We start from the raw sequence: 14,893 nt of genomic DNA, 5'->3' as shown, positions 1-14,893 counted from the left end.
AAACAAGCTTGTCAACTTTTGGATGTCCCATTTCCCATCACTAGTTAAAATGTCTGCCACCTTATTGAACCCATCTGAAGAACTCCCATTTGATTTTGGAATGAAAGATTTTCCATGCGTCACCCAAGGATCTTCCCAAATTCTCGTATCCTTGCCATCAGATACCACTTTGCATGCTCCTTGCCGGAGGATGTTGTCGCTTTCACAACATTCTTCCAAAACCAAGAGTCCGAGTCTTTATACTTGCAATGAAAAAGCTCATTCCCTTTTAAATACTTGGCCTCCAAAATCCTACAACACAGAGATTGACTTCCAGTAAATAAGTTCCACCCCCACTTAGCCAGGAAGGCTAGATTCATCTCTTTTGTTTTCCTAAAACCAAGGCCTCCTCTAGATTTGGGAAGACAAAGCTTATCCCAGGCTTTCAAGTGAAATCCATGGTTCCATTTCTCAAAACCCCACCAGAAGTCACGGACCATACCATCAATCCTAGTAACCAGTCGATTAGAGAGTTTGGTGGTTTGCATAGCATACATAGACTTAAGTGTGTCATAATCATTACTCACATTTTTATTGTATAGTTTAGTAAGAAAAAAAAAACATAACTACTAAACAATACCTAATACTAAAAAAAACATTGATGAAGCTATGACTTATTATTATTATACCTCGAATTTTATAAATTCAGTTTCATTTTTTCTATTCACACATAAATTATCTAAAAATGAATTTTCATATTATAACCAAAACATTAAAAATCAAGAAAAGAAGAAAAAGAAGTAGTCTAAAGAACCAAATGAGACCTTCTTGGATCTGTAATATTGATCCTCCAATGCCCATTAACCAATCCTTTCTTCCTCGCAACTCTTCTCTCCCACTCCAACTCTGTTCTCCTCCTCTTCGTCAACCTACAAAACCTCTGCAACTTCTCATCCATGGCGTCATGAACCTTCCACCATCTCTGATGTGCTACATCGCTTGCGTAAACAAAGCTCTCTTCCACGTCCCAATTACAATCATAATCCCTATAACAAAGCCACGGTTTCCACCCTAAGTAATGGATTGCATAAACCTTAGGCGGATCTGCTTTAAACAACTCGTTCTTGAAACTGATCTCGTTCTCTGAAGAATTTGACCAAAAATTCTTTAAGAAATTGACTCGTCTAGGCAATCGATGCCACCACACGAATAACTCGTTTAGAAACCCTTGATCTCCTCCGTTGTAGGAAATGATGTCGTTTCGACTTTCCATGAAGACCTGGAATGTGCAGTTCGAAGGTTCTAGAACCATTATCCCTGAGTTGAAGAGAGAGAAATCATTTCCGACGGCTGTCATCTGAGGGAATTGGAAGAGTACATCGAGGTTTCGAAGTACGATTATGTCGGCGTCGATGAAGATGAGCTTGTCGTAATCGGTGAGCTGCCATAGACGGAACTTGCTGTAGTTGTATTCATTGTAGGATCCGTTTTCGGCTCTCGGGTTTCGGATTCGGGTTATGGTTCTAATCTTCCAACCAGATCTGGCGAGTGCGGCGCGTTTGGGTTGGGAGATTGAGTTGTCGATGAGGATGAGTAGGTCGCGCGTGGTGCCACTCGCACGGAGGCTTTGGGCGAGTGTTATGGCGCCGCAGACGTAGGATTCTGAGGAGTGGAGGACTGTGGCGTAGGCTTCTCTCTTTGCTTTTTTCTTTGTTGTTTTTTGGGTTTTCATCGGATCGTACACGTCATCAATTCCTACACGTGCAACGTTAAAAAAAAAATTTATTAATTAATTAACAAAATTTAATAATAATGAAGTACCATAGCAAGTGAAATATTTAAAAATCGCTAACCAATTATAACGTGTGAAAATTAAAAATGCTTTTAAAATTAATGATATATGAACCCAATGTAATGAAATATACACTAAAATTTTATACTAAGGTCATCTCCAATCAAACATTAAAATGCTATATATGTTCTAACCGAGCAATAAAAGCTAATCTATTTTTATGGAAGTCATTATATTAATAAAATAATAAAGAATATATTTTTTAATAATGTGATTGGAATTAAAACAAAAATAGTGCTGAAATAGTATTATTTTAATATTAATTTAATACTAAATTTAAGTTTTACCATTAGAATTGCCTTAAGAGTATCTACAATACTAAGACCCCACTTTTCATTTTTTAATTTTAAAATCTTAAAACCAACTATGATTTTAAAAGATTTATTACTATAGAATTTGAACATAATGTAATCTAAACATAAATTTGAAATAAAATACTAAACATGAATCACATTATTTAAAATTATTTAAAATTTTCTAAAATAATATTGTTGATTGTAAGAGATAAGTAACTTGTTTATAGGAATAATTACATAAATATTAATTTTTATAAAAAATTTACATTTTTATATTTAAAGTTACTTTTTTACGTTTTACAATATTTTACAAAAAACACAAGAAAATAATATTAAAACAACAAAATAACATAAAAATATTATATAAATTACAAAAAATCAATAACAAAATAACAATAGTACAATATAAAAATACATAAAAAGACCGTGTTTTATATAAATAAAATTAAAAAACCATAAAAATATATTAAAAATTTCGTATAAATTATATTTTTGTAATTTTTTTTTTGTTTTTGTGTTTTATTTTAAACTATCCCTTGTTTATATGTGTGTTGGAGTATATATATTTACCAATATTAAAAAAAATAAGTAATTGAAAAATTAATTTATAAAAAATACAAGTATTTGTACTTAGTGGATGGAGCGTCTATTTCCTAAACAATATATTTATATATACGAATAAAAATAATTTATTCTTTGATTTGATGTGATTAATTAAGAAAATATAATATTAAGAAAGCAATTGAAATTTTATATATAATATTCTCAGTGGATAGAACGTCTAATTCCTAACCAGATTTAAAATAAAAGTTTTAGCACACACTGAATTTTGATCTACAAATAAATAATTTTTTATATTTTTTCCAAGCAAAAAATATTATAATTTTCAGCAAAAAATATTTATTTTATTATAATTAAAAAAATTATATTTGAAAATCAGCCTATCAAAAAATCCACTACAGTACATTATTTATTTTATTTTTTAATTTATTGTGCTGAACACTACAATAAAATCCTAACATTTTATATATATGTTAAAACTCCTTTTAATATTAATATTGTTATGACTTTATTCTTAAACAGCTGCAAAGATTTTCCAATTAAAAAAAAAATTGTCCACCAAACTATTGGAAATTTTCAACACAACATCATCAAGTTTCATTGTCCAAGTTTGGTGAAATAATTTAATTCATTTTTCTATGTTTGGTGAAACAATTTTAATAATAACAATAAGATAAGTAATATTAAGAACATTTAGATTGTAATCCATTTAAATAAAAGCTTAGCAGGTGGAACTTACATCATTAGTTTGGATCTTATTAGAAAGAAAATTTTGCAAATTTTATAAAATTATTTCGTGACTAACTCAAGTGGTTAAACGAATTTTAACGAAATAGGATTCCAGTTCGAGACCAACAAATATAATTAAAAAAATCGAGAGTTCGAAATGGATTGAAGAAGAATCATACCTTGTCCCCATATAGGCATAGCCAATTTGCAAGAGCCAATAGGCAATGAAACTTTTTGATCCAATTTGGTCATATCAGGCTCATAAAACCACCAATTTCCTTCTCTCTTAACCAAATCATTACACCTAAACAATTCCAACATTGGCCTACATTTACTCCAAAACACCACTTTAGTACTTTTTCCCCTATTCCATTCTTTCCTTTTCCATTTCTTTACAGCCAAATTGGCCACAACTAGATGAACTTGGAGCCTAAACACATTCCTCCCCGCCCCGGCTTGTTCCTCCATACATGGCAACTTAGCCAATATCACATCCATTTTCTTGTACTTGTCGAAATCAGGCATAGGTATCTCGGGACAAGATGGTACCTCGCTCTCTTCCTCTTCATCCACCCACTCCGGGAACAAATCTTCCCACTTGAAAAAATCGGTGACATGATCGAAATGAATAGGTATAGCTTCTCCAATGTTTTTGTGTCTTGTGTTCCACTCATTGACATCTTCTTCATCCATGTTCACCATACCTATCTTCTTCTTTTTTCCTTTCCCTATTTCTTTTAAGAAGTTTGGTAACACTTCTAATTTGTTACTAGTACTATTATTTCCCTTAGATGAGTTATAATTTGGCTCCTCTATCACAGCCTTGATCACCTTCACCCCATTTTCACCCTAATCATAAAAATAATCACACCAAATTAATAAAAATACAAACGAAAATAGAACAATTTTCAAAATGTTACTTTACGAAAAAGCCCTTCTTTTCTTTTCAGAAAGGGCATCAGGGGTTTTTAAAAAGACGATTTTACAAAGACTTATCAGAAAGAAGTTATCGTTCAAAAAAGTAACGGGATCAAGCTCACCTTACCTTGGGATGGCATTCACTAAATGAGCATCTAACAAGATAAGCTGCATTTTCATGATAGGTTGATAAAGAAGGCCTTAGAAGAAGAACTGCATAGATGATAATGAAGAAAGCAAGGAACAACAAGTTGATTCTTAGCACAAGAGCTTTCGAAGGAGCTGCCTTTATGATCCTTTGCGGGAAACTAACCGATCCTTCGACCATTTTAGCCGATACCCAGATCAAAATTCTCAATTTTGTGTCTGAATTCTAATGAGTTTAAAGGTATACAATGTTGTACACTATGTGTTTGTGTAGATGAACATTATATATATGAGACTATTTGGCTCTTTCTTTGTATTGTGTTTAATTAGTTTAATAAAAGTGGTTAATTAATAATAATGATGATTAGAATATTTTCTAGGCTGGTTTTGGGTTTGGCACTATTATAGTAGTTAGAAAGATTAAGAGAGTAAAAATAATATTTGAGTAAAATATAATTGAAGTCACACCATTTGTAGAGCTCCATTTGGTGTTTTTTTTTTTTTTTTTTTAATTATTTTTTTTAAATGAAATTATAATATGGTGAGAAGAGACTTTGCTTCAACTACTACTAATTAGTTAAGGAGTCAATTTCTCATACCTGCAATAAAGGACTCTCTCAACAATTTTTGCTCATTTTTTTTTATATTGTTACATTTTTATATAAATAATAATATAATACAAGAGAAGACAATATTTAAGGTCCAAAAATGATTATTTGGGCATGTTTTTAGCACAATATAAGAAAAGACAGTAAGGTGAACTATCACAAACTCAAACAATGGTATCTTTTATATCAAAATGTGTTGATATTAGTTAGACCAAACTATATGATTATTATTATTATTTTAACAATACATTCTAGATTTTGATTGGGTTGGTGTGAAATATTAAATATGGGCAATAATAATAATAATAATAATAATGTCTTATTAGTTTCGTAAATATGTACAAACATTAGAAGAAAAATAGATTGATTGATTGGGGTTTTTTTTTTTTATTTTGGTGAAAAGGGAATCTCATAGAAGGAAAGAAGAACAAAATTGTATTAAAATACACATCAAAAGAAATGGCAATCCAACCAAGAAAACAAAAATCATTGTCTCAAGACACAAAGAAAAAAGTCTTCTTGTGTTAAGTGTTCTCAAAATGCTTCTCAAATATAAAACTAGTAATACATATTTAAATAGAGATAGTTGTTAGTCTATATAGTGTGCTTTAGGTTCTCTTTTATGTAAAAATATAAATCACAAATACAATATTATTTATAAAATTATTTAATTTATACATTTTGTAAGGAAGGCCGGTCCTAAAATTCGATGAATCATAGAAAAAAATATATATTTTGAATTCTTATTTAAAAAAAAAAATATAGTATTTCCAAAATTAATAAAACAAAACGTATATTTTTAAAATGAATAATTTAATTTTAGGCTATTTAGGTGGATCCTAAGTATAGGTCTAGTCCCTCTATGCTCAGAATCGATCGTGACTGCAAGTTTTTAAATTATATACATTTTGACAAATTGATGTACAAACCTTTTTTATTTATTTATTTTTTTTTTGACAAATTAGTTAAAGAATTTTATCTTTTTTTTTATCAAATTTATTCTTGAATTTTAATTTTTTTAGCAAAATTTAGTCTCACTAATAAGTAAAGGTTTTATTTAATTTTTTTTTCTTTTTTAAATTTTGCATTCTTTTATTTATTTGAATGTAATGCCCCATGAATGTAACAAGTAGTTTTCATTGGATAACTTTTGTGTAGCAAGATAATATTTATTACACTTACTTTTTACCACTCAAAACTTTTTTAATGGGTGGAGAACATCAAATGATGCACAAATGAACAAAATGGGAGTGTCATACTTCTTTTTTCTTCTAATTTATTATCCACATGCATAATATCATGACCTTTTAATACATTTTGGATGGAATATAGCTTAAGTCTGAAGTGAGCCAAAAAAGAAAAAACATAAAGTTGAGGATCTAAAAATAAAATAAAATGAGGGACCTAGGTGATACACCCACATGAAGTTGGGACCCATGAGCTATTTACCTTTTCTAAAATAGCATCTATAAGGCACTAAGACACCAATCCTGTGATTAGTTAACAATATTTTATAGTAGTCATTAAATTAAATTATCTGAAATCTAATAATTAATTCTACCAATAGTAATATTACACCTCAGGGATCTATTTCTTCCTTGAAGCTCTTCTTTTTGATGTTCCTCCTCCGCTTCTTTGAGGTCGCTTCATTTTTTTTAGCAAAAGAAAAGAAAAGACGTATGAGTGCCACATTTAAAAAAAAACACATTAATTTTTTGTTATAACCAATAACTATAGCCATGTCAGTCTAGAACTATAAGTTGGTTAAATTAAAGCTTTCTCATTAAGTTTTCTGGCGTTTTCGATATTCTACAACAGAGAACTAAAGATTTTTCTGAAATTTTCTCGCTATTTTAGATATTGGTCTAACAGAGGTCAAAGATTTAAGTCTTCCATCTTGTGATACGATGTCTTGTTTCATACACTTTCAATTGATTTTTAAAGCTTCATTTTTCTCAAACTCTCTCTTTTCTCTCAGGCATTTTCGATATTCTACGACAGAGAAGTAAAGATTTTTTTAAAATTTCCTCGCCATTTCTGATATTGGTCTGACAGAGATCAAAGATTTGGATCTTCCATCTTGTGGTACGATGTCTTGTTTCATACATTTTCAATTGATTTTTAAAGCTTCATTTTTCTAAAACTTTTTCTCTTTTTCCTCAGGCCTTTTCGATATTCTACGACAGAGAAGTAAAAGATTTTTCTGAAATTTCCTCGCCATTTCTGATATTGGTCTGACAGAGGTCAAAGATTTAGCTCTTCCATCTTGTGGTACGATCTCTTGTTTCATACACTTTCAATTGATTTTTAAAGCTTCATTTTTCTCAAACTTTCTCTCTTTTTCCTCAAAGTATTTTCGATATTCTACGACAGAGAAGTAAAGATTTTTCTAAAATTTCCTCGCCATTTCTGACATTAGTCTAACAAAGGTCAAAGATTTGGGTCTTTCATCTTGTGGTACGATGTCTTGTTTCATACACTTTCAATTGATTTTTAAAGTTTCATTTTTTTCAAACTTTCTCTTTTTCTTCAAACATTTTTGATAATCTACCACATAGAAGTAAAAATTTTCCAAGAAAGGTAAAATTTAATTCAAATTGGTAGTAAAAAAATATTTTATAATAATCATATCTCAAATGATTATCATCTCTTTGATCAGGTATATTAGTAACAATGGTTTATGATTATTATAATTAGTAACAATGGTTTATGATTATTATAATATTTGAAGGGTATTTTAGTTATAGTGATTAGAGATATCAAGACAACAACATTTATGGTTGATGTGGGACATTGTATTAAGTTGTATTGTATTGTATTATATTAAATTGGATTATATATCATATTTTCAGATAGAGCATTTTCATATAGAGCATTACTATTGGACACCAATGGTGCCCAACACTATCCATAGGTGTCACCCTATATTTCATAAAATTTATTTTCTTAAATTATATGAGACCCGCTTTTTAATTACACCAATAGCGGTATGACACTAAGAAAATTGTTAGCCACCAATGGTGCCCTTTAGCAATTCTCTTTTATATAATACTATGTTAAACTTTAATTTATACTAAAATATTATATATTTATGTGTTCATACAGGTCAATATTACATATAATTTTACATAAGAATATTGCATAAAATATAATTTAATATAACACTATACAATACAATGTAATACAACATATACAATACAATACAATACAGTATAATACAACATAGCAAACAAACACTTACAATAAATATTAATGAAGGTCATCCAATTTATGTTTACTTGCTCAAAGATTCTCTTTCATTTTATTAAGATTGTTTAATAGTTCTATGAAATATGTTCAATATAATTTAATAACAAGTGTGAAATATTACCAACCATTCATAAAGTATCATCTAAACACTACTAGTGTCTAAATAACAATGCTCAAATTCTTAAGGACACCAAAAAAAAATCACATACAAGACTGTTTTTATTTATTTATGATACTTAGAAAATTATAATTTTTTTAAAATTCAAATAATTTCCACAACCAATAATGTTCAAACAATTAATTGCACATGCAATTAACTTTTTAAAATTTTATTTTTGACACTCTAAATTGTTTAAAATTTCCTCAAAACTAATGTAGTATAGCATTGCTATGGGACACCACAATGCACCCAACACTAGTGATTAACAATTTTTTATATAATTTAAGTGGCGATTAGTAACACTTTTTTAATTAGTTTTTTGTTTTTAAAATAGAAAAAGTGAAAATATTTTTCAAAAATATGTTCTATAAAACTGTTTTTACTTTTCAATTTTTTAGTTGAGATCAAAATTTTAAAAACAAAAGAAAATCACTTTTAATATTTTTTTAAATAGTTTTTTTTTCTCAATCAATATTTTGGACTTCGATCAGACTCGAACCCAAATCCTCCCACGGCCCTAGCACTGAACCCGTCCTCTGACCTTAGCCCGAATTCGACCCCGGACCTAGACCCGACGTAAATAAAATCAAAAAATAAAAATGAAAATAAACTTTACAGAACACACTTTTGTTTTCTGTTTTTGAAATTGAAAATCAAAAGTAGTTACCGAACGCATTTTTATTTTTGAAAAACAAAATTTTTAAAAACAAAAATTTTACTTTCATTTTGTGATTAAAAAATTAAAAAAATAAAAGTGTTACCAAACGGCACCTTAATAAATCAAAAAGTGTGGGACTCGATATTATATTACACCAATAACAGCAGGTCACCTCTTGCGGTGCATGACAACTTAAGATATTCCTTAATATTTTTATTTTTATAACTATAAAATACTCATGAGAATCTTTTTAGGCCCCCACCATTTATACCATAAGAAAAAGAGTTAGAAAAGAGACTTCTTCAACCTACTAATCAAACTTCTTACATGCAAAAAAAGGCTCCACCAAATATATACAAATACACAATATAAAGGTTCAAAAAGAAGATTATTGAACATGTTTAGCACGATATAGAACATTTTTAACTTTAACTTTCATCATACAACATTATAAAAATATAAACTATTCACTATAATCCTGTATGGCATGGTGAATAAACAAATAAATTATCAACAAATAGACTCCAAATGTTGTTTGGCCATCAAAATTTAGAAAAAGGCATAGTATCCAAATGAAAATATCAAGAATATTTACGACAAAAATACTCGATGTTTACAGAATGTAACACTAAAATATCGAAAGTTGGTTAAACGTAGCATTTAAATACTTAGAATAAGTGTTAAAATGTTGAACCTTTACTACTCAATATCTTATGTGTAATTATAACATGGCTTTGTTGACCAAGATCTCATCTAAATATTGGTCAACTGTGGCATGTTTCCAGCCTAGAAAAATGCCAAGAAATCCCATAATATTATTAGAAGAGCCTAATCTGGATTTCCCACAGCAGTGGAATATGCATTAAGAAAAGCTTAGTAATGCAACAAAATAAAATACCTTAATTTAGAATTCTATTTTTGATACAAAAATTGTAAGATAAGATTTCCAGAATGGTTTAAGTTCAGATAAACTGTACAGATCAAGCTTAACATTTCACTGACTTCCGCAACTGTTGTTAAGTTTTATTTTAATTTTCCAAAATTTCGGTACCAGCTGCACGTGTCAAAGCTGTTGCATTGTTACGCGAAAGCTAAAGAGGAAAAAAGAAGAGATAGGGAGGAATGATGCTTTACCTGTTTCGCTGTGTGAGTGAGCCATCGGTAAATGCAACCGATTCACTATTTTGATGTTTTTGTAAGTTGAAGCTATGCTGTTTATCTTCATTTTTTACTCACATCTTGAATGTGTTGAGAGTAACTTTTACCGGGTGGGATAAAAATCAGATCTTCCCAGCCAGAGTTCTTTTCGCTCGTCTGCATTTGATCGAAATAAAGTTAAACTAAGCTGTGTCTTTAATCAAGGACTAGAGAAATTTAATCAAACTAAGCGCCAAATACCTCCATTTTTCTTAAAACGTCTTCGAGACTACCAACCTGTAAAGGCAATTTAAAATCGGCATATTATGAGAATATAACAGCAGAAGGGATGATATGAGCAAGTAAATCACATACATTGTATGCAAATGATGAGAAAAATTAAAGCAGGTGTTAGTACCAAGATATTTTGAGAAAGCCCTGGTCCTCTTGATGCCCTAGAGACCTTACTGAGCTCCCTTTCAATGTCTTCCTGCATTGATGTCAAATACTTAGCATCTAGTGAATGAGCTGTTTATGTCTGTGACAACAAGTGTTACGTTCTCGGTTCTTTTGAGTACAATTACAACTAGAGCATTGCTAAAAGGCACCCTAAAGAGCCCAACACCAGATGGTATACGTCATTGGTACAATTAAGCTTAGTAAAATATGCAGGACCCGATATTCATTTGCACCAATAGCGATATATGGTCTCAGATACTAATGGTGTTTTTAAGCATTTTTCCTACAACTACGAGAAAACAGAGTTGTCAAAACAAACCTTAGTAAAATATATTGGGCAATATCGCTTGTTTTTCTTCTTCACAACCAGTAGATCTGACTGTAAACACAAACAACTAATGAGATAAAGTTATTAAAAAAAACAAATGGCGATTACCTTATAGACTGATAAGATAAGATAAATAAATGGATACAATTAAAAAATATAAAGATATTTGTATGAGCAGAGGTAAATTTCTTCATGAAAGTAAATGTTGAAAAAAAGAATAAATAAAAGTGTATAAAACCATTTATATATAATGGAGTACTGTAAACATACAAGATACTAGATTCCTCACAAACTTTACTAAAGGATAGAGCAACTGTATTCAAGCAAGATACTAGATTCAACAAGTGTAGTATACCTGGAAAATAGGAACTCCATCAAATCCATTTTTGCGATCGGTTGATTTGAGCTATAACATAAAGACAATTGTAAGAAAATATTAAATCGTATCAGAAAGCAGAATACAATGATCAGACAGTGAAAAACAAAAAATATAGCCAAATTGACACAGAAACCTTAGAAAGAATATTACAAATGCTACTAAATTAAAGTAATGTGGTGCTTAATAGTTAATATTTATCTCATCCAAATACAAGTCAACCAATATTTTTCCACACGAGACTAGAGAAAAACTAACCTCCAGAGCATTTTTTATCTGAACTGGATCAGGCAAAAACCGAAATGCTATTCCTTCAACCTTCAACATATATACCTAAATATCACAACCAAAAGCATTAGATCATATGCACAGGTTTCTTTGTAATTGTACCTGTCGAAGTTAGCGAAATTTAGAGGGATAATCAAAATGCATATAGACTTGAAAAGAGATGCATTTCTCACTGTATTATGCTTAAGCATAGGTGATGTAAATGTCAGTGACAATTATCTTCCTCATACTTTCCTACCCTTTCTACCATTATAGGTTCCTGTCCTGGACTCTAACCACCAACTCAGATAATCAACCAGTTCCCACTTAAGCTTCTTATGTTCAGATTTGCATGCACCCAAAAACAAGTAATAGAAAACTGCTTCTGCAAAGTCATGACTAGGACAAACAAAAGGAAATGACTCAATTCAGAACAAAATATTACCTGATCAAGCGTAATGGGAACAACTTTAGCACCACTTCTAAGTTCTCTTCGCTGCAGCCGAGCCTGTAAAACAATCAGGAAAAACACACCTGAATCCAACAGCAGAATTCAATATGTCCTAAAGAGAAACCCCAATTACTTTGCCTGGAAATAAAATTATCCTATCCTATCCAATCCAATCCCAATATCTTCACCTATACTAATAGTAAAAACCCAAATAGTTTATCTTGTTTTCTCTTATGAAAACGTTAAATTAGCAACGTAACTATATTGAATTTATATGGTTGAAAAACGACCATAATGGTCTTTTTATGTTAGCATTGTGTAATTTTTTGTGGATTGTGCAACTAAACATGGTTATTTTGCCAATAAAAAATTTCATAATTGACTACATTTTTACAAAACATTCATTTGCAATTGGGATAAAATCAACTCATCTTGTCTAATTCAGTTCAACTATCCAAATATGACCCTACTGTTCAAATTCAACATATCACAAAATCTGCACTGGAATTTTCGAATGCACTTAATTCCTCTACAAAAACATCATTTTTCTTCATAGCAACTAAAAATGGCAGAAAGAAGAAAATGAAAAACCTGAGCTAGAAAAGCTTCGGCATCCTCCTGGCGAAAACAGAGCAATCCAATTGATTTAACTCCTTCTTGATCAGAAATAAGCACAAACTCATTGTTCGAATTACTAACAGTATAGACAGCAGTACCGGTAAGAGTCTTGGCCACATTATCGGAAGCCAACGCGGCAGCCAAGGCTTGCTTTGGCTGACTTAACGAGGCAAATGGCGGAAGAGGTGACAGTGGCGAGAAACGGAGGCGTCTTCCGTTGGGCCAATTTCCGGTCACTGTTTCGGCGAAGCGCTTGGTGTGTTGGATTCGGGCTGAGAGGTCGGCACCGAGACGGAGGCATTGGTGGTGTATGAAGGTGGAGAGTGATAGGAGTGGGTTTGAGGATGAGGCGTAGGGTTTTGGAGACTCCATTGGAGAGTTCGAAAAGAAGAAAAAGAAACGTTTTTTAGCTTAGCTAGCTTTCTTTGTCTTGAAGAGAGAGAAAGAAGAGAGAGAGGGATCAAAGGAGGAATTAAGTCCCTCACAACAATTTTTGGCCGTTGGATTAGATGAAGAAAAAAAAACAATGTTGAATTCAATCCTACGGTAGATAAGTCACTTTTCACATTCTCCTACCTTCTCAAATTTATCTCATATACTATTTTTTTTTTTTAATTTACGTTTTATATTGTTTGGGTAGTTTTTATATGAGTTGTGATGTAGATTTTAATTGCAATTTAAATTATTGTGTGAGTTTCTATGTAAATTTCAGTAAAAAAATAAAAAAATAAACTGTTTTAAAATGTAAATATAAAATTTTTCATTAATAATAGGGTAAATAACGGTATGTTCAAAGTTTATTGCGGCATAATTTTATTTTATACGCGTGTAAAATCGACTGTTTGAACATTGTTTTCTATATTGTAAATTATTCCGAATTTTTCAAAATTTTGTAGGATATCTTAAATAGTTATAACATACATGAATATGAAGAAAAAAAATTAGATTAAATTTTTTTTCTGAATGCCGAAATAAGTTAAGGGTGCATCAATACATCCCTTTTAAGGGCGTGCATTGTAGAATCACCCTATACTATTTTTTTTTAAAAAAAAAAAGATTTACGTTTTAGATTGTTTGGGTAGTTTTTATATGAGTTGATTTTAATTGCGATTTAAATTATTCTGTGGGTTTCTATGTAAATTTCAATAAAAAAGTAAAGAATAATCTGTTTTGATTTTGAAATGTAAAAATTAAAATTTTCATTAATAATATTGTACAATGTGTTCATCAGACAGCTTATATTGCACAAATTGTTCGCACCACATGAAAAATACAGTGCAGTTGTAGTTTGTATTTTTGTAAAATCACGTAGTGCAGTGCGGTTTGCAGTTTTGAATTTAATAATTGCAATTTAAAATTTCACCATACTATATATTACAAAATTACTAATTTTTACAATATGAATTTTTTTCATGCCAAAATAAATATATGTAATATATGTGTATATCACATTATTTTTAGAGACAACTCAATATACTAATTTGATGATTAATATATTTATTATGATGCTAAAACTCTTTTTATTATTTTTTTTTATTTTTGTTAAACTATTTTTTATGTAGTAATTAGAATTACTTATGAATTAACAATGTAGATATTTGCAAATAGACTATTAAATATGCTCTTATAAATAGTTATCAATATTATTAAATTAAATTAAATTGTGTGAGATCAAATACTTAATTATTCTGATAGTGATATGACATATTAAATATTACTAGACACCAATCGTGATTTTTCAAATTAATTCAATAAAGAATATAAAAAATAGATAATCAATTTGGCCGCTTACAAACTTAACATTTTAGGTACTTATGCTGTAATATCCTGATAAGTCTAATGGTAAATAATTAGAGTTTATATTTATATTATGGGTTAATCAATCCTATTAATCTATTTCAATATATAATTTAAATTTGCTATAAGTGAGTAAATAAACGTAATTTATAAATTACGGAGATTTTTATGACATATGTGAATGTAATATGAGCTATATGTAGAATAAAAATATTTTCAGGTTCGGTGACTCTGAAGACTCGATAAGTGGATAAATAAGAGTAATTTGTTAATTACGGAGATTTATTTGAAATATGTGGATAT

The 14,893-nt window shown here is 29.9% G+C and overlaps 2 protein-coding genes across 6 annotated transcripts; both read right to left on the bottom strand.

Moving 5' to 3' along the window:
- Positions 1-637: 637 nt before the first annotated feature.
- Positions 638-6,208, bottom strand: LOC133034628 (UDP-glucuronate:xylan alpha-glucuronosyltransferase 2). 2 transcript variants are annotated; one of them, XM_061109804.1, is made up of 3 exons: positions 4,463-6,208; positions 3,597-4,266; positions 638-1,734 (listed from the first exon to the last, which is right to left on the bottom strand). In XM_061109804.1, the coding sequence occupies exons 1-3, from the start codon at positions 4,661-4,663 to the stop codon at positions 785-787; spliced, it is 1,821 nt and encodes a 606-aa protein (XP_060965787.1). In that variant the 5' UTR covers positions 4,664-6,208; the 3' UTR covers positions 638-784. The 2 variants fall into 2 exon arrangements, with proteins under 2 accessions (XP_060965787.1, XP_060965788.1); XM_061109805.1 differs by having other exon boundaries at positions 4,458-5,025.
- A 118-nt stretch (positions 6,209-6,326) lies between these two features.
- Positions 6,327-13,257, bottom strand: LOC133034629 (protein TIC 22, chloroplastic). Of its 4 annotated transcripts, none has more exons than XR_009686026.1 (9): positions 12,767-13,257; positions 12,170-12,232; positions 11,716-11,790; positions 11,437-11,487; positions 11,073-11,132; positions 10,713-10,784; positions 10,556-10,591; positions 10,292-10,471; positions 6,327-6,734 (listed from the first exon to the last, which is right to left on the bottom strand). XR_009686026.1 is itself a non-coding variant. In XM_061109806.1 (8 exons), exons 1-8 carry the CDS (start codon positions 13,163-13,165, stop codon positions 10,379-10,381), a joined length of 849 nt encoding a protein of 282 aa, XP_060965789.1. In that variant the 5' UTR covers positions 13,166-13,236; the 3' UTR covers positions 9,792-10,378. The 4 variants fall into 4 exon arrangements, 1 of the variants encoding a protein (XP_060965789.1); XR_009686025.1 differs by lacking the exon at positions 6,327-6,734 and adding an exon at positions 9,792-10,226 and having other exon boundaries at positions 12,767-13,236; XR_009686024.1 differs by lacking the exon at positions 6,327-6,734 and adding an exon at positions 9,792-10,211 and having other exon boundaries at positions 12,767-13,235.
- Positions 13,258-14,893: the final 1,636 nt, after the last annotated feature.

This window comes from Cannabis sativa, chromosome 2 (genome assembly GCF_029168945.1).
Source record: "Cannabis sativa cultivar Pink pepper isolate KNU-18-1 chromosome 2, ASM2916894v1, whole genome shotgun sequence".
In the NCBI taxonomy this organism is placed as follows: domain Eukaryota; kingdom Viridiplantae; phylum Streptophyta; class Magnoliopsida; order Rosales; family Cannabaceae; genus Cannabis; species Cannabis sativa.
Note: the sequence above shows the minus strand (reverse complement) of the source record. Positions and strands in the feature narration are given on the sequence as shown.